This window comes from Oryzias melastigma, linkage group LG17, assembly GCF_002922805.2.
Source record: "Oryzias melastigma strain HK-1 linkage group LG17, ASM292280v2, whole genome shotgun sequence".
Lineage (NCBI taxonomy): Eukaryota > Metazoa > Chordata > Actinopteri > Beloniformes > Adrianichthyidae > Oryzias > Oryzias melastigma.
In genome coordinates, this window is record NC_050528.1 from 27007377 (window position 1) to 27028286 (window position 20910).

Below are 20910 nucleotides of genomic sequence, written 5' to 3' on the forward strand. Positions count from 1 at the left end.
CAACAATTTGGAACTAAATATTCCTCTGTGACTGGCTTCATGATGGGAAATCCTCCAGCACTTGCTACATAAGAAATAGCCAGGACTACTTTACAAAAATGGATTGTAAATCTTACAGTTTATTTACTCAATAAAAACTCTTTTGGTTATAAAATATCAATGCAAAAGGGAGAAACAACCAAACTGTGAAACGTGATGCAGGTCAGAAGCTCTTAGAGGAAGGATTTTTGGAACTTTTAAGGAAAAAGTGACAAAATAATCTGCTCCAAATGTCATCTGAAAAAAAGAAGCACAAAGAACCGCAACTTTGGCTTGTATCAGCAGTGCAAGTTTCATTTTCTGGGTAACATTTGCTTAATGTTTTATTTGTAAAAGTCTCATTGCATCTTGTTTATGGGATTTCACTGGGTTTATGAGCTTGTCTGCTCACTTTGTCAGGGGTTCAAATCCAGGGGAAGGTATGTTTGCTGTCAAATAAACGTGTCTGCAAAAATAAATAAATGTGAGAATTGAAAATGTGTTGTAATAAAGCACTGTTTTTAATCATTTTTTTTTCTTTTTCAGGAAAAGTCCAGTAATAAATGAAGCAAAGGAACACGCTGAAAACTTAGTTAAGTATAACCAAAGTTGTTTTTTTGTTTTTTTTTTAATCAGGAAAAAAATAATGAAATGAAACGGGAAAAGACATAAATTGGGTTAAAATATAACCACATTGTTCCAAAAAGTAATCCAAAAATATTTTCCAACATGAATTATCCAAGAATTGGATGAAGAAATAACCTAAATGTTTTAGGAATTATGTTATATATTTCATACATTTAAAAAATATTACATTTCCTTTTTGTCTGACTCAAAGAGTCAGAAATAATCTTGAAAAAATCTGTAGATTTTAACACATTTTTATACCTTAATCCCCCCTTTTGATTCTACTTTTATGACCTTATAAATGCACTCAAGACCAATTTGTGATACTGGCCCCCCAGCAGACAGACGCGCTCACAGCTTCGTCACAACAACACAAACCTCATTTATTACCCACTCTGCTGAAAAAAAGCTGAAGAGACGCAAGTGGCCTTCTTCCCACGATCACGGCCTGCGCTGCAGCTTCCTGCCGCAACAGGCACGGCGCGCGCAGGCGCGACCTGCCCGCCTCAGAACAAAGTGCGCACCGTTTCTGAAAGGACTGAAAGGGATGTGTGCTCTCAGAGCAGCGGGCAGCCTTTTTTCGGTGTACCGAGGTTCCCTCATTTGTCGCCCGAGGTGTCAAGGGGACGCGCGCCTGTGAGCCCACCACTGAGCCATTATTTGTCAACCTGCTCTCCCAGTAAAATCCGCTCTGTCCGGTACAAGTGGCGCATCCAGGATGCGCTGGTGCACGCATTTACGGGGCAAATACTGCCGGATGAGTGATGAGCTGTGCTGTTTCTCAACTCCGTGTGCGCACTGGCAGCTCAGAACACGTGCTTTTTATTCTTTGATTGATTTTATAAGACGACACGCTCTCATATTTCATCATATTTAACGCGTGGGAGGTTAAACTTACCTTTATATCAATGGTAACACTTTATTATTATTATTATTATTATTATTATTATTATTATTATTATTATTATTATTATTATTCTAAGATAACTGATAGATTTTTGCGCAACAACTTTGACAATATTTTGCAAATTAATAAAATAGTACAAATTAATTCTATAGTTAATGCAGGCGTTAAAAACCATTATGACATCCTGTGATATTTTTTGGAAATGCTACTTTTCGTTCATGTCTTGATGCAACTTCATTAAATAGCAACAGGGACGTTTTTACGCACATTTGCAGTTTTGCTGCTGGACTGTCGTTGCCTTGGCGCGCTGTCACCGGTTAAGTTGATTTACTCACCAAAAAGAGACTGGTTTGAAAGTGAGACATTGGGTCAGAGAAAAAAAAACACAATTGAGCTAATTCTGATTAAAGGGAGAATATGAAACTAATTGCAGTAATAGTTAAATGAATTAAATTAACAAATTTTGCAGCATAGGTTTATTTCTGTTAATTCCTAGTAAGAAACGAGGCGAATGTTCCACTATCAAATGAATATAAATAATAATAAACAAAATTAACATTTAAATTTATTAACAGAAAAAGTAATTTAAAAAATCATTATTCTTCTGTGTTTGAATTTATGGAGTTGTCGGTGCATTTACGCATTTTTGCATTTTACGCGTTTGCGCTTTTACGCATGGATCATTTTGTTTCCTGGTTCATTAATTAACAAAAAAATATTTATTTTTAAAACAATTGCTCAGTTTTATCATTATTGTCGTTATGATTTTCTAACCTGTTGAAACCTGCAGGGTTTTAAGGTCCTGCAGCTGTTTGCTGTAAGTTGTTTTTGGCGGACCGGTTCTGGACGGTGGTTTGGTTCCGGAGATCCCGTCCTCTCAGGGATGGGATCTACGGTGCGCGGTGTTTTCTGGGCGGGATTGGTGTCCCTGATGGCCGCAGCTGTCAGCGCTCAGTTGAGATGTCCTGACTGGGGCAGGGGGCGTGGCTGTCTGCCGATTATCCTGAGGTGCAACTGGCGGACCGAGATGTGATTGGCTGGCCATGTGAGCAAACGGCACGCGACGACGGATGTCGCTTTAAAGAACCCTCGCGTGCCCTCTCTTCATCTAGAAGTTTGAGCTCGGAGCTCAGTGGACTGAAGCGCAGAAGAAGCGTCAACGGGAGCAGCGCGGACAGATATGGACTCAGTTCTGGACCCTTTCTCTGGTCTGGACTCCCTCTCATCCCCTCCTTACTTTGACGAGGACGAATTCTTCACCGACTCGTCCAGGGACGGACACTTGGACACCGACGACTTTCTGGATGAAGACGTGGACTTCCTCAGCGCGCACCTCCAGGACTATTACAAGGACGGAGCGGCTCATCATGATGGAGACTATGACGTGGGCAACCTGTCCTTCTCCTCCTCTTCATCCACATTCTCCTACGGCTGCGCTGACAACACCTCCGAGCTGTCCCCTCACGCGGGCCACCGCGGGGGCCCTTTGCTGCGTCGGAGGCGGCGGATGAGGTCCGAGATGGAGATGCAGCAACTGAGGCAGGCGGCGAACGTGCGCGAGCGCCGGCGGATGCAGTCCATCAACGACGCGTTTGAGGGTCTGCGCTCCCACATCCCCACGCTGCCCTACGAGAAGAGGCTGTCCAAGGTGGACACGCTGCGCCTCGCGATCGGGTACATAAACTTCCTGGCCGAGCTCGTGCAATCCGACCTGCCCATCAGGAACTCCAGCAGTGACGCGCACGCGCAACCCAAAAAAGTGATCATCTGCCACAGAGGAACAAGTAAGTCGATCAATCTGTTAAACTTTGAACCAAAAAACAGCAGATTTATTAACTCAACTCCTTCTGCAGGGTCTCCTTCTCCCAGCGACCCCGACTACGGACTCCCTCCACTAGCGGGACACTCTCTGTCCTGGTCCGATGAAAAGCAGCTGCGAGAGCAGAACATCATCCGAACCGCCAAAGTCTGGACCCCCGAGGACCCGCGGAAGCTGCAGCACAGAGTGGGCCTCGCAGACATCGAGAACGAACCTCCCTATGGCCTGGTGGCTTGAACTCGTCCCACTCCGCGAGTGGTTCCGCTCAGCGTAAAAGTCATGACGTCATGGGGCATTCACTCCTGTACAAAAGTTTTTATCATGTTGATAATTTTATTTTTGTAATTAAAGCAGCAGGCAATCGTGTATTTATTTCCCACGGGTTATAATATATAGATTATTTTCTTAATTTAATTGTCACAAAAGAAAATCTATTTTTGTTATTTTGCTGTATCTGCAAATAAAATATACAAAAAGAAGAAATGACCTTTTTTATTTTTGTTGGAAACTCATTAAACTTACATTTTTTTCCATATGAATATAGTTTTTGCACTAATTTATACTTTTTATTTTGTGGGTGAAAACCCCCCTGGCGCGCATATTGGGGGTGAGGGGGGTTGTCATTTCTGCTTTTTTCAAAACCAAGCCTTTGTCTATAAACTATTGCAGCAGATGTAATCACACGCACGTACGCGCGCGCGCTCACTCCTCGCGCTGCTGAATGGGTCAGCTCCTGCTGGATGTCCAGCTGAGCTGGAAAGCCCAGCAGTTAACAAGCGAAGAGCCGAGTGTTTATGCGACATAAATATGCAAAAGAGATGCTAATGAGAAGGTCCTGCGCACACACACATACACGCGCGCACGCACTGCAGCTGAAGGTGTGTGATGCGCGCGTGCGGGCGGCTGGGACGCTGTTGAATGCCAGGTGCTGCAGCCGCAGATTTTCCCGCGGTAGTGGCGGCTTGCGTGCGCTGCGGCCGCCCCCCTCTGTATATGAGCGGCGCCGGTCCGCAGCGCACGCACAAGGCTGATGGGTCTGCGGGCCGAGCGTGCCTGAAAGTCATCCAGGTGAGTGAGCGCTGTTTCTTTTTTCCCACAGATGCGCATCTTGAGAGGCCAAACTCCTCCTCCTCCTCCTGTCTGTCTGTGCGTCTGTCCCGTTCTGATTACCAGCGCGACCGGAGCATGTAATCCTATTACAGCCATTAGAAAGTCAAATGCTAGTAACTGAATGTGTCTGCCTCTGCTGCGCCGCGGTGACGTGGGAAGTTAAAAAAGTGGTGGATGCTCGCACCTTCACGCTCTTTGTGCCGCGGCAGCTTTTAGTGCGCTGAGGGCCAAGCCCCATACGAGCCCCTCTGTCCGCTCGCAGCCAAGCGGAAGCGACGGGCTGAAATACGCACGGCTATCTTGTCACTCCGGCGACGGGTTTGGCAAGTCTTTAAAGGAATGGAGCTTTTTACAGTGTGACAGGTTTTATTTCTCGCGGCCCTGCGCATTATGATCCACGCCAAGCGGTAATTTGCTTGAGAAAAGCTCTGAGCTGAAAAGGCTTCTGGCTTGTGCGTCGCGCAGGCAGGCAGCGCTGAAAGGGAGTTTCTGGAAGTTCATAGAAGTTTTAGTGCAGCATAATTTCTTCATTTGACAGGATAGCAACAAAGGTTAAATGTTGACGCGCTCTGCGCAGGTGTTTTGTCATTCCTCTTTTCAGACTAGCAGTTTTGAGCTGTAAAATTTTTAATAATCTTAAAAAATTGGAGACAAGTTGTCAATACTTTCTAGACTGAAACATTTTTTTTCAAAGTTGTTTTAAGTTGTCACACTAATCCGTGCATGCAGAGCGGTGGAAGCGGAACTTTTACGCATCGGCGAATAAATAAAAAAAAGCGGCAAAACTCTAATTTCCATCAAATCTGTGTGTGCAAAGTATATTATAGGATTCATCTGAGAACATTTTGATCTTTTCCATGAAGATTTGCATCCTCCTCAATCCTTTTAATTCTCGAGAAACTCCCAAATCACCTTGAAGCGCAGATAATCTTGCCTCTTTGAATCCTCCAAGTCCGATTCCAGATTTAGAGTTGACCCCCCTTTTTCTTTCCCTGGATTCTTTTAAGACACACGCATGCGTAATGTTCTTCCTTGCGCACATCAGGTGTCTTTGGCACTGGCTGCATGGCGGATGAGACTATCAGGCGGGCGCACGGAGGAGGGATCGTCCCCCTTCCTCGTGCGCCCTCGTGTCAGACGTGACCTTTAAACCTGAATGACATCTTTATGAGCGTTTCTTGTCCCTAGAAGGGATGCGTCTCCGGGGAGGCACCTGGTAGTTCCAACTTTGTCTCTTTTCATGTCCGTGCGCCCGCGTCCCTGCCCAACAGCTGCCTAAAAGCAAGCAGAGAGGCCCTTGTAGTGTCTTCGAGATGGATTTGGCTCCGCGTTGTACGTCTTTAATGTTCCATCAGCCTTTGTCCCAGATACAATATGGTCGCTGTAAAGCATGACGTTTTGCTATAACAAAACACATTTATAATGACGTGACACCGGTGTGAAAGCACAACGCAGCCCAACAAAAACCTAAAGTGTCTCTGCGTTTGTTTTGTGCATCAGCAGCCAATTAAAAGCGAGCTCTTTTAGCTGCGCCTTGATTAGCCAATCTAATTTATGTGTTCTATTTTTTCAAGAAGAAAAAACGAGAGGTGGACTCGGTGCGTTCTCCCTCTTTCTGGGAACGAGTCGTTTTCTTGTCATCACCTGGCGCTTTTCTGCCCGTGCCGAGCGCAACCGCGCGGCTCCCACCATCCACACCAGCTTGTTTACGACGCGGATCACTCATTAACGCGGAGCAACACGTCCTTCACATGCTCGGTTTTGTGTCATATTTTCATCCAGAAGATTAAGCAGATGCTTGATTGTACCAATCCGAGCTGTAGGGCTACTCAAGACTGAAAGAGAGACGAGCACTCGGGCGCGGCTGGTGGAGAGAAAAGCTCTGGGCACATCTTCAGAGGAATAGAACATTTAGGAAGCTATAAACAGACTTCAACCTGCTCCGTTTCAGCCTTTGTGTTGTTTGTGAATAATTAATGTTAATAGGGACAGGTTTGTGTACTTTGAATGCGGGACCACAGGTGCGGGGTGACAGGATGAATAACCAGCCCTGATTTTTGCCAAACCTCGAGGGCTCTTGTCCCGGGTCTCCAAGCTGATGGAAAATATTGTCATGTCTTTGATTCGCAGCATTACTTTCACGGAGAACAAAGCCCGGAGATGAAAAGCTTATGCTGCAGTGAAACGGGCGACGACGGTGGCCGCTTCACGTCGCTGAAAGAAAGAGAAAGGGGGCAATAGTGGTGCGCGCTCCTGGTTTTGTGCGCAAGTGCTCCATCTAACTCAAATAAAGGAGCCTTTCCAACTTTTAAAGGACCACTTTTTGCCTTTAATAAAGGCCGGACGGCTGTAGCCATTAAGCATATGGTGCTAAGGCGCTGATCCTTTGTCCCACAGAAGCCCTTGAGTTACTCGGGTTCTTTCAGGTAAAATCAAATTGCAGAAAATGTCAGCTCATGCGTCAAGCGGCACCAGTGCGCACGGACATTTTTTTTCCAAAAAGGGAGGAGCGCGTGAACAATACAGATAAATGTATATATTTGGTTGGTAAAAAGAATAAAATAAAGTCTCTGTGACAGGTTCAGATCTAAACATCAGTCAAATCAGATTTATTCACCGCATTGGGATTGCAGCCAAATGCGTAATTATCGACATAAACTAGGAGGAAACGTACAAATTCTGAGATTTCACTCCAGCAGCTTTGTTACATTAAATCTATGTTAATTTATGCATCTTCCCACCAAACAAGTCTGTGTTTCTGTCACATGTAAGCGCGTTCGAGGTCTCGTTTCCACCGCTTGCTCCTCCTGCTCCGTGCGCCCCGCATGCGTAAAGGATCCGTCTGGCGATGCGGCGGTGCCTCTGTTGCACAGGGGGGTGGCATGGATCAGGATAACGCAGTAAAACCTCGTGACATCTTGAAGAGAAAGGTGCAAAGAAGATCCTTTCAAAGTAAGAAAGAATGATGGGAGAAGAAACACTACAGCAAATGTCAAATTGAACAAGTTTATCCTCAAGTTTATCCACCTGTTGAGAGCTCTTTGTTATGGACACAAGTGAGCTCCATGACTGCCGTTAGCAGTCAGCTGTCACTGTGTTTGTAGCCTCAAATATTTATGTGTCTGTGCATGTGCATGATGGAGAAAAAAAAACCAGAAAAAGATCCCACACCTCCAATTAACAGTTACATTTAAATATCGTTCGAGTTGTTTTTTTTTATCATTTTATTCCAAAGAAAAGGACACATTTAAGGGATGCAATGACATATGTTTTGATTGATTTGTCTCCATTGTGGCTCTTTGAGGAGCGAAGCTGCTCTGCTCTGACATCCGTGACCCGTGACCTGTCTCAAACGTGCGCACAAGCCCAGAAATGTCATTTTCTAACAAAGAAATGATAGAAAGTTCATGTTTTTTTGTCATCAAAAATATGACGTAAAACCATTTAATTAAGAAACATAAACATGCAAATTTCCTCTGATTGAACACAAAAAATAAAGCGGATTTTTTTTTCCTTTTTTTTTTTTTAGTCAGTGCTCCTCTTCCTCGCGCGTGTGACTGTTTCTGGATTCAAACCTACAACCTGCTGTTTGATTTGCACCAAACTCCACAGCCAAGTTCATTGTTTCTATTGTCAATTCCAAACAGAAAAGAATAAAAATAAGAACATAGCAGCAGTGTTTGCTTATCGTCTCATAAAAAGCCTGAGTTGAAAAACTCAACAAAGAAAAATAACTTTACATTAATTTTATTTAGTTAAACCAGATAAATTACTTTCAATGTATAGAGTCCTTCACAGTCCCACGTTTGACCCAAATATTGAAAGTTTCCAAATGTTTGGTTTTAGATGAATGAACAGCAGAGTGTTGAAATGTTGCTCCTTAACACTAAAATTAAACAGTCATTTTTCTGATGTATTAAGAGTTGTTTGCTTTGGATCTAATTAGAGATCAGAGAACAAACGTAAAAAAAAATCAAATAAAATAAATGTAGCACCAATCTTCACTTGATTATCTGGATTTTCAACATATCTTTACTGCTTTGCATCTCTATTGCACACAGAAAATCCCAAAGTTTGAAATACATTATGCTCAATTATTGCTTTTTGTTGAACTTATTGCTGCCAGAATGTCAAAGTAAACTTAATAATTTTAGCATCTTTGGCATGTATCATCTCAGGAGTGTCTAGTTCCTGTCCCCAACAGCTGTTTATTTGTCAAACGATAACTTGTGATAGTGTAAATTTATTTATTTGTTATCAAAAATAAAGGACAGGAGACGGGGTGATGGGAAAAACAAAAACAGCAAGCCCCCCCTCCACCCCGGTCTATGGATTTGACTCCTCTGTTTTGGGTGTGCATACAAGAATTCAGCTCCATCTTATTTAGGGGTAGTGATTCCTTATTAATGCATAATAAATTGAATAAGAATTTAGCAATGAAAATGGAAAAAAAGACAACTTTGGAAAATTCTTAAGTGCATTTAATATTAGAATCAATCAATTCAGAAAGATTTTCTAAAATAAAAAAAATGAATTGTAATTTTGAAATAATTATTGAATTGGACATTTTGTTCACCCCCTTACTTTTTAAAATAGTGCTTTATTGCGCCGTTTTAAAAAGAGCCCCCTTCACCTCCCCCAGATGCTTCTTAATGGTAATAATGTAAATATTTCTGATTTTAAAAAATCAAAATATAAGAAAGAAACATGTGTTTGTATTTAATTCATAAGGTTCTCGGGTCAGTCTGAGGTTTACACTATGATTTCACTAATGTTTGGGGAAAGTAAACCTTCTTTCTTTTGTTAAAATTAAGACAAGTTGAAACTTTTCTTGATACTCATTGGTTATTGTGGCGTTCTCCCTGCTTCATATATATTTGTCAGCTCTAACGGTGTTCATTTGCACTTTTTGGCTCCATGGATATTGCTGCAACATGTGTCTGCCCAGGCGCGCGCATGCTCTGGCCTGGGTGCCTGCGCAGTGGAGCCATCTGGCCGCCTTCTGCCCCCTGAAAACCCTCCTGGTGAACGGAACACGCCGGGCTGACCTGGAGGACGGGAGATGCGCCTTTGAATGAATCCCCCACAAAGACGTCTCGCTATGCACAATGTCGACGCTGAAAGCGGGGTGGATGTGAGAGGCACGGAGCACAGCTTTTGCATGCCTCATAATAAAATCTTACAGTCTATTCAGGCGGGGCCCCTTTGGAAATGGAAGCGCAGCAGATTTCAGGAGGACCGCGCGCAGAGAGGCGCAGGTAGCTCCGTTGCGCATTCACTTTGGAGAGGCGCGCACGAGGAGACGCTTCACCTCCGTGCTCCGCCCACATGCTGACAATATAACTTTTTAAATCTTTGACAAAAATGTGATCAATTACTCATATGCAAATGCTTTGTCACGGCCGTTTGGACGCGCGTCTCCATCCATCTCCCACATTCTGCGCGGCTGATCCCCGTCGTGCGCGAGCGGACAGTCAACCCGTGAGGACCTGGGGGCCTTTTGTTCACCCAGCCCTCACTTCAGCCTCCGGGGAAGGGGTTTCTATCCCAGCCCAGAGGCTGCGACCCCCGCCCCCTCCCTCTGCATCCGCGTCTCCGTCAGTTGCCAGGCTTCAGAGGTGTAAAAGCATGCATCATTTTTCACCAACCCTCCGTTCGGATTTCCACAAAAGCTTTCTAACCATGGAACAGCCTCTCCGCTTGTTCGCTGGCTTGAACTTCACTGACGTCCGACTGCTGCCTTTTCGCCGCCTGAACGCCACGCAGCGGGGATGGATTTGCAAGACAAATGCAGCTGTGTGTGCGAGAGAAAGTCAAGTGGCACAAAAAGGCCACTTCAGTCTGAGACTTTGTATTATGCACACGTCAAATCAATCAAAAACAAAGGCCCACATGCAGAAAATACTTTTATGAGTTTATGGTGCTGAAAAGAAGGAACATTTCTATGCAGACAAAGATTTTGTGGAAAAACCAACTGTTAGAAACATCTTTTACAAGTTTTTATATAAGAGAAAACAGATTTCGTCACAGAAAAATAATGCGGTTCCTATGAAATCCTAAACGGAAAACCTTAAAAGTTAGGGGTGTAACAATTTATTTGAACAATGATTCACATCATAAGTTGTGGTAGCTGATCCGATTCATAGATATTGGTTCATTTCAAAGGATTCAGTCCACATCTTTTGCCAAAAATCCAACAGCGTGACTCACTGATAAATAGTGCAGGTGAAGTTTTCCAGAGTCTTTCTATTTCTTGTGAGAAAATCAAATGTAAATTAAATATGTGAACAAACAAACAAGCAAACAAGAATTAATGTAAAATCCATTCACATTTTACTTTCATAAAGATGTTGTTTTTCCACATCAAAATAATCCAAACATTATTAGAACATTGTTCCACACTATATGATCCCGTCTTTGCGAAATCCAAAGTGTTTCTGTGTGTATCTTTCTCTCTCATACAATTCGATACAGATCTGAATGCATGGTCCACAAATCGATACTTAAAGGATTTAATTAACTTTTTGGCAATACGATAAAGTCCAATTCTTTTACTAAAATCTAGATTTTTCTCTTACTGCATTGGAAGCTATGCATGGAATTTTACAGAGACATTTATTCAGGTACTGACTTGGAAGAAGCAAGCTAATGATTGGACGTCTTTTTGTTAGCTTCACATTTACATAAAAAGACAAAGTTGGTAAAAAACAAAAAAAAAAAAGAAAACAGAAAGAAACTGCAGATTGCCAGAAATCGATTATTTACTTATTGATTGATTTTATACCTTTGAACATAATCTTGTTCATGTCTGTGGTTTTCAAACGATACCGCAGTTGTTAAATACATTTTTGATACGTATCAATTTTGGACATTCCTAACGATACTGCTGTTACTCCCTTCACTGCCCGATCATTTTTTCTAAACGTATCTAATATATTTTACATCCCTAGTTTCAGCACATTCGACTGGTTGATCTTTTTCTGCTGCATCATGTGTGTGAATCCAAACGGTATTTTCAAGATTGATAAAATCTATTAAAATGTCAAGACAACCAGAATCAACCAAACAGCTTTACTGCTGATCAAGAAGTTTGTGCTCAGCAAATACATAATATAATGTAATATAATATAATATAATATAATATAATATAATATAATATAATATAATATAATCTAATATAATATAATATAATATAATCTAATATAATATAATATAATATAATATTATATAATATAATATAATATAATATTATATAATATAATATAAAGACTGCCTAAAAAGACCTGTGTGCTGGGGCGACCCATGACGGGACAAGGTAAACAGCAACAATATTATATAATTTAATCTAAAAGTAGATAATATATTATAAAAGTGTTTTTTTTTCTTTCAAATATATCCTTTTTAGTTTTGTTTAGCTCAAGTTATTTTAGTAGCTCTGCTGCTTCATATTTTCACATATACACTGTACAGTTAATGTATTTATGTAAACTACTTCAGTGGAGTCAGATTCTGTTAGAATGCAATGAAAGGAACAATAAAGCGAACACAGTTGAATGTAATGTTTCTTCCTTTATGACGTTTCTGATATAAAGAAAGGGACTATTAATTGGTTAAAAAATACGTGTTCATTTATTTTTTTGAAAACAAGATAGACAATAATTAAAAAAAATATTGTTTTCCCTTCCTTTTACTATTTGAATGAAGAGAACGAGTCTGGATCTCGTCCTCGATCATGTGATTGTTTTCTCTGGCCGCTCCAGCTTCTCCTTACATGCTTCACGGGTTAGTTAGTTTGTCTTTACTGTGAGTGTTTGGCCCTGCAACAGACTGGTGACCTGCTCTGGGTGAACCCCTCCTTCCCACAAGTGAAGTTGGGTCGGCTCGAGCAACCCTGTGACCCCGAAGGGATTCAGAAGACAGACTTCCATAATGCTAATTTTATAAATACAAAACTACAGTTTAAGTTGAAGGTAATTGTTGTGTTTATAATGGATAATGGGGTTCTATGGGGGTTTCAGGAGCTTAAAGAGCAACATCAGGCAAGCAATTAGGTCATAGTTGAATATTCTGCTCTTAAAATGATCATTTTGTCCCATATCTCACACTTTTTATATATTTTTATCAAGGTAATCTCCAGCTTTGTGACAACCTGGATTTTGGTTTTATCACATATAACTTTTTTTTTTAAATTTCTCACTTCATTAAAATTGTTTTGACTATGCAATATTTCAGCTTAGTCCACATGTGCCATTTAAAATGCTTAGGATTCTTTGAGATAATAGAGTCTTCATCTTTTGATCCAGGTCAGAGCAACCACTGTGTAGGTGTTACTTTAAGTCACCTGAAGCTCTTCTGTTCTCTATATTTTGTGTTTTCATGTGGATTTCTTGCTATTTTTGAGTTTAGTCAACCATAATACCAAATTTATTTAAGTATTATTATGTTTCCAAAATGGAAACAAAAAAAATTCCCCCTTTTTATCTACAATATCGCTATGCCAAAATAACGACTATAATTAAGTTTGAAACGCTGAAATATGAGGGTAAAAAATTCAATTCTAGAAAGATATTTAGATGTAAAATAACAAATGAGATCAATGTTGACAGTTTAGCATCAAAGTGGAACAGAAACCAAGACTAACAAAGCTGATTGTCATTGTGGGATGAACATCTCTGAGACATTTTTTCTCCTCTTTCTCGCAGCTGAAGCCCAGCTGCAGCTTGAAGTCAGCCGTCTGACGAGCCAGTGAGCAGCGCTGACTGGGACTGCTTCCAGTCTGCGAACAAGCCTGGTCCAAGAAGGAGCTGCCAAGCTTTGCAGGAAGCCTTTCACAGGCCGCCACTGCCATTTATCTACTTTCCAATGAATCCGTAGATTTTTCACGGGGGCTACGCCACTACACTGTGAGCGTTGTTCTTGCAGTGGGACACCCTCCGGAGCGTATTTCACAGGCTGTACACCAAACCCAGCATCAAAGTCAGCATCCAGTAACACTTGTTTGTGTGTGAAAGCAGCCTGAAGAACACCAAACACTTCCTCGGATCTCAGCTGAATCCTCATCGTGTGGTCCATCAACGTTTTTCAGCCTTTGACGCCTTTGTCCTGACACTTCCTTGGCTCTTCTTGACTTTTTTTATTCCGCTTGCAGTCAAGTGTCATTACTGCACTCAGGAAATCACAACACATCAAAAGAGGGTCGGACTTAAAGTTTTAATTAGCAAGACCACAGAAAGACAGGTAGTTGTTTCAAATTTCTAAAACTCTTTGGGGTTTCAATAGAGGTCATGTGATCAAAGTGTTTCAAAAGAATGCAATCAAGGAAGAAAAAAAGTCCATGTGAGACCGGATCATTGTGGTGAAGAACTCTTCAAACACTGATACGGTTTTCCCCAAAAGCCTGAAGGAGTTCTCCAAAGAGCTGGCAGAAGGTTCCCTTGTCCCGCACAACTCAGAGCCAACTTCTTTGGAAAAGGGCCCTCTGGGATCAGAGTTCCTGCGTGACATAACAGCGTTACCGAAGGATCATGTTGAGCGTTGAGCTGCTGCTGTCCAATAAATGTCATGTAATGGAGCAGTTATTGGATTGCTGGTTGTAGGTAGTGCGGTCAGCAGGGAGAGTGGGCTGCTTGTGGTGCTAATAAAGCAGTCATATCCACACTCACTGACTAGTCTAATTGACAGACTCATGAGGGGAGAACTGCTAATTGATTACAGGCTTGTCCTGTTCCAACTCCCCAGGGGAGTGCTGGGTAATGGACTTCAAGGTCTTGTTCTTGAGTTTATCTTGTTGACAAGTTTTGGCTGAATGTTTCCTTAAGTTCTTACAAAAAACAAAATAAGGCAGATCTTATGAGATTTTTTCAGGAGTTTTTTTTTTTAGTAATCCCAACATGTTTTATTTTAAAATCTAGTTGAATTTAATTAACCAGCAAAATCTCTCTAAATTGGTCACCACAATGCTTGTTGAAAAGCTAAAAGTTGTTTAGGTTACTGTTACTACTTAGAAATTAACATTAAAGACAAGAAAGTTTAAAGATCCATTCAATCAAAATTATGTTTTTAACATTTTTATGTAGCATAATGGAAAATATAGTCAAATAATTAAAGATTAAAACAGTGTTTCTGAGTATTTCTTTTTTCAAATCATGTTGGATTAGGAACAGATGAAAATACACTGTTTGAAAAAAGCTCTGGTTGTGATGCAGCCTCCTCACCCCTCATGTACTTTACCTGTAGCTCCAATACTGCCTGTTTTTTTGTTTTCTTTTTTCGCAACGCAAATGTTAGCTTGGGGCTATTAGCTAGCACAGGAGCGCGCTAACAGAACTCTCAGCAGGTTGTTTGGGTATGTTTAAGATTTTAATGGAACCAAATGAGTGTTTATATTTGAGAGTATGCGTGTGCAAAGTCATATGTGTGTTTATGGGTATCTGAACTGAATGTGTGTTCATTAGAGAGGGAACAGGACTACAGTAGATAGTGGGGCCACTGGGTGTAACAAAATTGGACATTGGGGTGAGAACTTATAAAGCTTTTACTTCTTCTAACTGCCTATTTATTGTACAATTGGAAAAAAATGTTGTGCAAAGTTCAGTTTCTGACATCCCACAGAGGTTAAGATGGTATTCTAAAGCAATAAACAGCTTTCTCCAAGTATTTGTGGTGCTTTAGTATCTATCACTGACTTGCACATTGTGTTGGCTAAAACACTCAGTCAAGTGAGGAAAAGACAACCTTCGATTTGTGTTTAATCCTATACAACCATGTCTATCATATTTGAATCTCATTAACATGATCCAAACTTTCCTTAAAAACCCACTAAATATATATCTTGGTCCATATTTTCTGCTCTGTAGTTCCTCATCATCCCACTAGGGGCGGTACAGGGACTCATTTCAAAATGGCTGCTTCCATGAAATCTCAAAAACACTTTTAACCAGGAAAAGTTTTGCTAAATTTCTAAATTTAATGGAGGAAATAGCCAATCTTTTCTTATTCATTTCCTTTAAACGACTATTAAAAAATAAAAAATATAATTTTGACAATTAATTATTTATAACACAGTTGTAGCATGTTAAAAATGTGTGGATAAAATTTGAGACAGTAAGATGTTTTTTCAGAACACTTGTGTTCATCTTAAACTAATATTACTGTGAGCAAAAACTCACCAAATCACCCAATGGATCACAATTGACACTATCTATATCTTATATTGCAAATTTGTGGATTTCATGAAAGTGTTTAAGAACATCTTAATTTCCCAAAATTTGAATTTTCTGTTAATACTTTGATGTAGAGGGCTCTACTCTTGTTTTTTGTGCAGCTCATCGGTTTAGTTGTTTGTTTTCTCAAATATTGCATTAGATGTTTGCAAAAACTGTATGAGCAAAACAACAAGTGCTTCACCACAACACTCTTGTAAATAATGGGTAATTTACGATGGATGGGGGGAAAAAAGATGCATAATGGGACCCATTTCCAAGTTTTTTTTGTTATCTATCAAAGTAAATGTCGGGTCCAGCCCATGGGAGGGGCAACATGACATTTCCATGGCAGCTTCTAAACAGGTCAGCCAAAAGAACCATGGAGTCCAAAACGGTGGGAGGGAGACACTTTCAACCAAAACCGTGTAACTGAATCTAAACCAGTGGTCAAACCCATTCAGCAGTGCAGGAATGGAGAGAGTCCTAACAATACAATACCATTCATAGGCTAACACAGTCCCAGTGGAATGAGCAGGGAGGGGTTTCATTCAAGGCAGAAAGGCTCTTGGTCAGCCTGCCAGTCAGTCAGTCGGACTGAAGAGGCCATCGCTCCACATACATCATCTGATCTATTTATATCCATGTTTATTCGGGATGCTGCAAGCCCGACTCCGGCCTCTTTCAGAGAGAACGGAATCAGAAAAAAAAAATGTAAAAGTCCGATGAGTTGGAAGGAACAGAGAGATGAGCTGAAAAGCGATGGAGAATGGGGACTGGGATTCAGTCTGCCCTTGGCCTGACCTGCTGCTTTCATACGGCTTGAACACATCAGAAATCCCATTGTGGGAGGTGATTAATTGAGAGTGATAACTTACCATGAACAGAGATTGTTATAGGCTTTAATGTGGTAGGCCTGGCTTTTTAAACGCTGCTTTCACATAGCTTTGTAGTCCAGCATATGGGCCCAGACGTATTCAGTGACAAAAGGCGAAGTGAAATTTATCACGCTTGTAGGTCCTGCTAACAACATGATTTCTCTCTTTTTGTTTAAAAAGTCCAACTTTTTTGTGGACCTGGATTTAAAAAGTTAAACCAGAAAGTAAATCAAGTTTAAAGAAGAGGAAATGTGTTAAAATAAACTACTAAAGTCTTTTTTGAACCAATAATAACCAACATTTAAACAATATAATATTCAATCAACATTGAATTTTAACTAGGGAATAATGTTTAGGAAGTAAAATAAAAATTTATAGAATACCAGTGACTTTAAAGATGTTAGACATGAATTTCTAAAAATAGTTTTAGATTATTTACAGTCCAAAAACGAAAATCTCTGTTGAAAATAAAGACACTTTGTATCTATTTCTATCACAGGGACACAAACAAAATTGATCTTGAGGTTATGACTCTACATTACAGTACATATTTATGTATATTTATGTACTTATGTTGTCAGGAAATGATAACATCAAAATCAAAACCAAATGGAAGAAAAGATAAACCATCATAAAATCACGAGTGAAATGTGGATGAAGCTATGATTCTAAAAGCTACAATTCAAGAGTTGGAATTACAGAACGTTATGTTGTTGAAAAACAAAAGTATATAAGAAAAAAGGCAGTATGAAGAGTCTATTAAGACCAAACAACTGACTGACAGGGGAATCTGGGAAATGGGAGGCAGCAGAGCTAAAGGAACCTTGTGTGTGGACACACACTGTTTGTTCTTGGCTTTTCAGCAGTGTCAGGACCTCAGGGCCTTGTCCACTGGCCCTTATCAATTCCAGCTCAATTACTGGTGTGTCAGCACTGATCTATGAGCTGGGGCGGGCAGCGGTAGGGGGGAGGGAAAAGGTTGGGACCTGGCTGAAGGTGGCCTGAGACCACATGGTTGGGTCATGGTGGATAAAACGTGTGTGACTCTGAGTCATGATGTCGCTGGGATAATAAGCACAGACCAATGCTGGTGGTGGGTTACTGGGGGATTAGGAAGTTATCAGCTGCCAGCCAGTCAAGATAGTTCTTTCAGGAGACTGAAATGCTGTGGTCTGGTGGCAAAACTGCCCCTCAGCATTCTCCACATCAACCCACTTGACTTGTACTTGACTGCAGCATTCAGTGCAGCGAGTGGCGAGCAAACAGCTCTGATTGAAAGCAGTGACAGATGAACGCTGAGGTATATTATCTGTGAATGTAGAATGAGATGGGAGCCAGATCTGTGCTAAAATGTTTACCACCACATTGATGTACAGTCCACTAAGTAATTTTACCATTTTAACCTGATGTGGTCCAAAAAGTTATTTACGTTGCAGTTATTTACTGAATATAAATGAGTCAAGAGGGAAGAGCAGTGAGTGAAAAACTGATTGTGATTTTTCAACAGCATATAAATTTACCCTTGAGAGCAACGGCATGGAGGCTATGTGACATCGCGGTACATGGGTATTCAAAATATTCTGTTATTACTTCCTTGGTTGAATGCTCGATCAAATGTTATAAAATGTAATTCTTTCTGATTTTCAGTCAAAGTCTCTCCTGGTGTGGCGTACTTCACTCTATCAGTGGGAGCTGCGCCTGATTTTTTTAAGCTTTATTTCTGACTCTCTGTGGCCTAGATTGAACATTAACCCGAGAGGGGAAAAATAAAAATGAAACTAGATGATCTTTTATTATTGTCTTGATGAAAATAGCAAAAACATTATAAGCCTTGTATCGTTCGTGTCCGCTGCGATTGTGCCTGCTGGGACGGCACTCGCGGCGGCCCTCTGTCTGCTGGGCAGCTAACTGTCAGTGGGCCAGCATTGCAAGCACCCCTGATCAAGGACTAGCAGTCATGGTGGCAACCCCACTAGCTCTGCTGGACCCTTGCTAGCTCGCTACTCTGTCCACCGGATGGCTGGCTAGCGTAGCGGGCGCAATAGCTCCAGCTCCATGGGCTCTATGACACTCTGGAGAGCTGTTCAGGGTGTATCCTACCTTTGCCCAACAGTAACCAGGGCCGTCTACAGCAACCCTGCGGCACCAATGGTTTAAAAAATGGATGGAAGTTTGAATGCTCGCATCAAGCAGCCATATTGAATCATTTTTTTCTACCCTCGAGCCACTGAAGACCTCCTTTGCCCAAAGTTGAGTCCCTGATTGTTTGACGGGCCGCGTCAACCTCAACGCTGAAATTGTGCTGCATGACCTCAGATCACATCTGTACATTGACTTAGCATTTAAACTCAATTGCCGTGCCGTGTGAATGCACAATTATTCTCTGATTTACTTCAGTTCTTTGTCTCCTTGGATTGTCCACCTGTATTTAAGCAGTAATGTACTATGCAAGACTGATTTGTCTTATTTTCCTCCCTTGTATTTGCTGAATTTAAAAAAAAAACTGACTTAAGCATACCAATAAATAACTTTTAAATGAATCTATCAATAGTACTAGGAAAACTTACATTCCTACAGAAAAACAATTTTATTTTATATTTGTTAAATACTAAAAAAAAATCTTGATCCTTATTATTTTACAGACCAGAGCCTTTGAACCCCTGCAGTGTCACTTGTTAGATCGGTATTACTAAGTTAACCATCATTCCTGGCTTTTCCAAACAAGGACTCCACCTCTCTTAATGGTCTCACACCTGCTCCCTGCTTTCACTGTAGATCACAGTGTCATCTCCAAAGATCACGGCCATCAGAGAGTCCTGTCTAACCTCATCTGTCATGTTGGGGTGGCTGTGGCGTAGAGCTAGGGTTTGACCTCTGATCGGAAGATTGTAGGTTTGATTCCCACTTTGCTTGCCCATGTGTTGAAGTGTCCTTGGCCAAGACACTGATCCCCATCTTGCCTCTAGTGGTAGGTTGGCACCACTGTTCGGCAGCGGAACCGCCATCAGTGAGTGAATGTGTGTGTGTGTGTGAATGGGACTGTGACTGTAAATCGCTTTGGGCCTTTGAGGAAGGTAGAATAGCGCCATGCTAGTATACACAATTTACCATCTGTCAGTCTGTCTATCACCAGAGGAAACATGAAAGACCACAAAGCTGATCTTTGGTGCAGTCCAGCCTCCACCTTGAACTCCTATGTCCCTACAGCACATCACACTACTGTCTGACAGCTCTCATAGATGTCAAACACAACTCCAACATTCTTCTCTGACACTCCAGACTTCCTCATACAAACCACAGCTATTTTCTCTGTAACCTGTCATAGACTTTCTCTAGAATCTAGATCTACAAAGACACTCCAGCTCCCTTTGACCTTCACTGTTCTTTCTCTAAGTTTTCTCAAAGCAAACATTGCATCTGTGGTTCACTTTCTTGGAATACAATTATACTGTTGCTCACAAATGCTCATTTCTGGCCCCAGTCTAGGTTCCATGACTCTCATAACTTCATGGTGTGACTCATCAGATTTATTCTTGTATAGATTCTACCACTCTGCATGTCTTCCTTAAGAATAGGACACAGTCCACGTCTCTGGGTTGCACGGGGGTGTAATAGTTAGCAGGTTGGTTCCATTTTGTGCGGCCTGCCCCACAGTCCAAAAACATGCTCCATGAGTTAATTGGAGTCTTCAAATTGCTCCTTACGTTTGAATGTGTGTGTTTCTATATGGAGTTGCAATGGGCTGTCAAACTGTTCAGCCTGTACCCTGTCTTTTGTCAGTTACCGGGTGACTTCAGCAGCCCAGAGACATAGAACAGGAATATGAATGGGTTTATAAAATGGTCCAATTCTCCTCAAATCCTGAAGCATCTTCTCAATCTTCAAGATCTTGTTAAACAGCCCAGAAACAAACCGGTGACCTCTTCTAAGCTTCAGTGCAACAGTTTGCAGAGGTGGGGACTCGAGTCACATGACTTCGACTCGAGTCAGACTCGAGTCATGAATTTGACGACTTTAGACTCGACTTGGACTTTCCTACCTCTGACTCGTGACTTGACTCGGACTTTGATATACATAACTTGCGACTTGACTCGGACTTTAGCCCTCTGACTCGGAAAGACTTGCTATTTTTCCCCCAAATCCACAGATTATAAAGTATATTATAAAGTATATCGAGAAAAATCCGCTCGCCGCGGTCCTCTGTCTGTGTATGTTTACATCCGTGTGTCGGCCCAACATCCAATCAAATTAGAGCCACGTTTGATTGATGTGACAGTCCAACCAATCAAATTGCAGAAAAACAAAGCCCCGCCTCCCCTTTAAAAGCGCGAGTTCCTGCCGGTGTTTTTA

General features: G+C 41.4%; 1 protein-coding gene and 1 long non-coding RNA gene across 3 annotated transcripts in view; both read left to right on the plus strand.

The window, feature by feature from the left end:
- ptf1a (pancreas associated transcription factor 1a) overlaps positions 1–3850 on the plus strand; it is a 15348-nt gene extending 11498 nt beyond the window's left edge. Inside the window, exons 2-4 of one of the 2 annotated variants that reach the window (XM_024273503.2) lie at positions 565–610; positions 2343–3336; positions 3406–3850. In XM_024273503.2, the coding sequence (XP_024129271.1) occupies positions 2733–3336; positions 3406–3608 (807 nt within the window). In that variant the 5' untranslated portion in view covers positions 565–610; positions 2343–2732 and the 3' untranslated portion in view covers positions 3609–3850. Of the gene's footprint in view, positions 1–211; positions 611–2342; positions 3337–3405 lie in introns of those variants that run through there. The other variant, XM_036216171.1, reaches the window with a different exon arrangement.
- Positions 3851–4361: 511 nt separating this feature from the next.
- On the plus strand, positions 4362–15137 carry LOC112147253. The gene is made up of 2 exons (XR_002919428.2): positions 4362–4439; positions 13184–15137. It is a non-coding gene; the product is annotated as an uncharacterized LOC112147253 (long non-coding RNA).
- The last annotated feature ends 5773 nt before the right edge of the window (positions 15138–20910 follow it).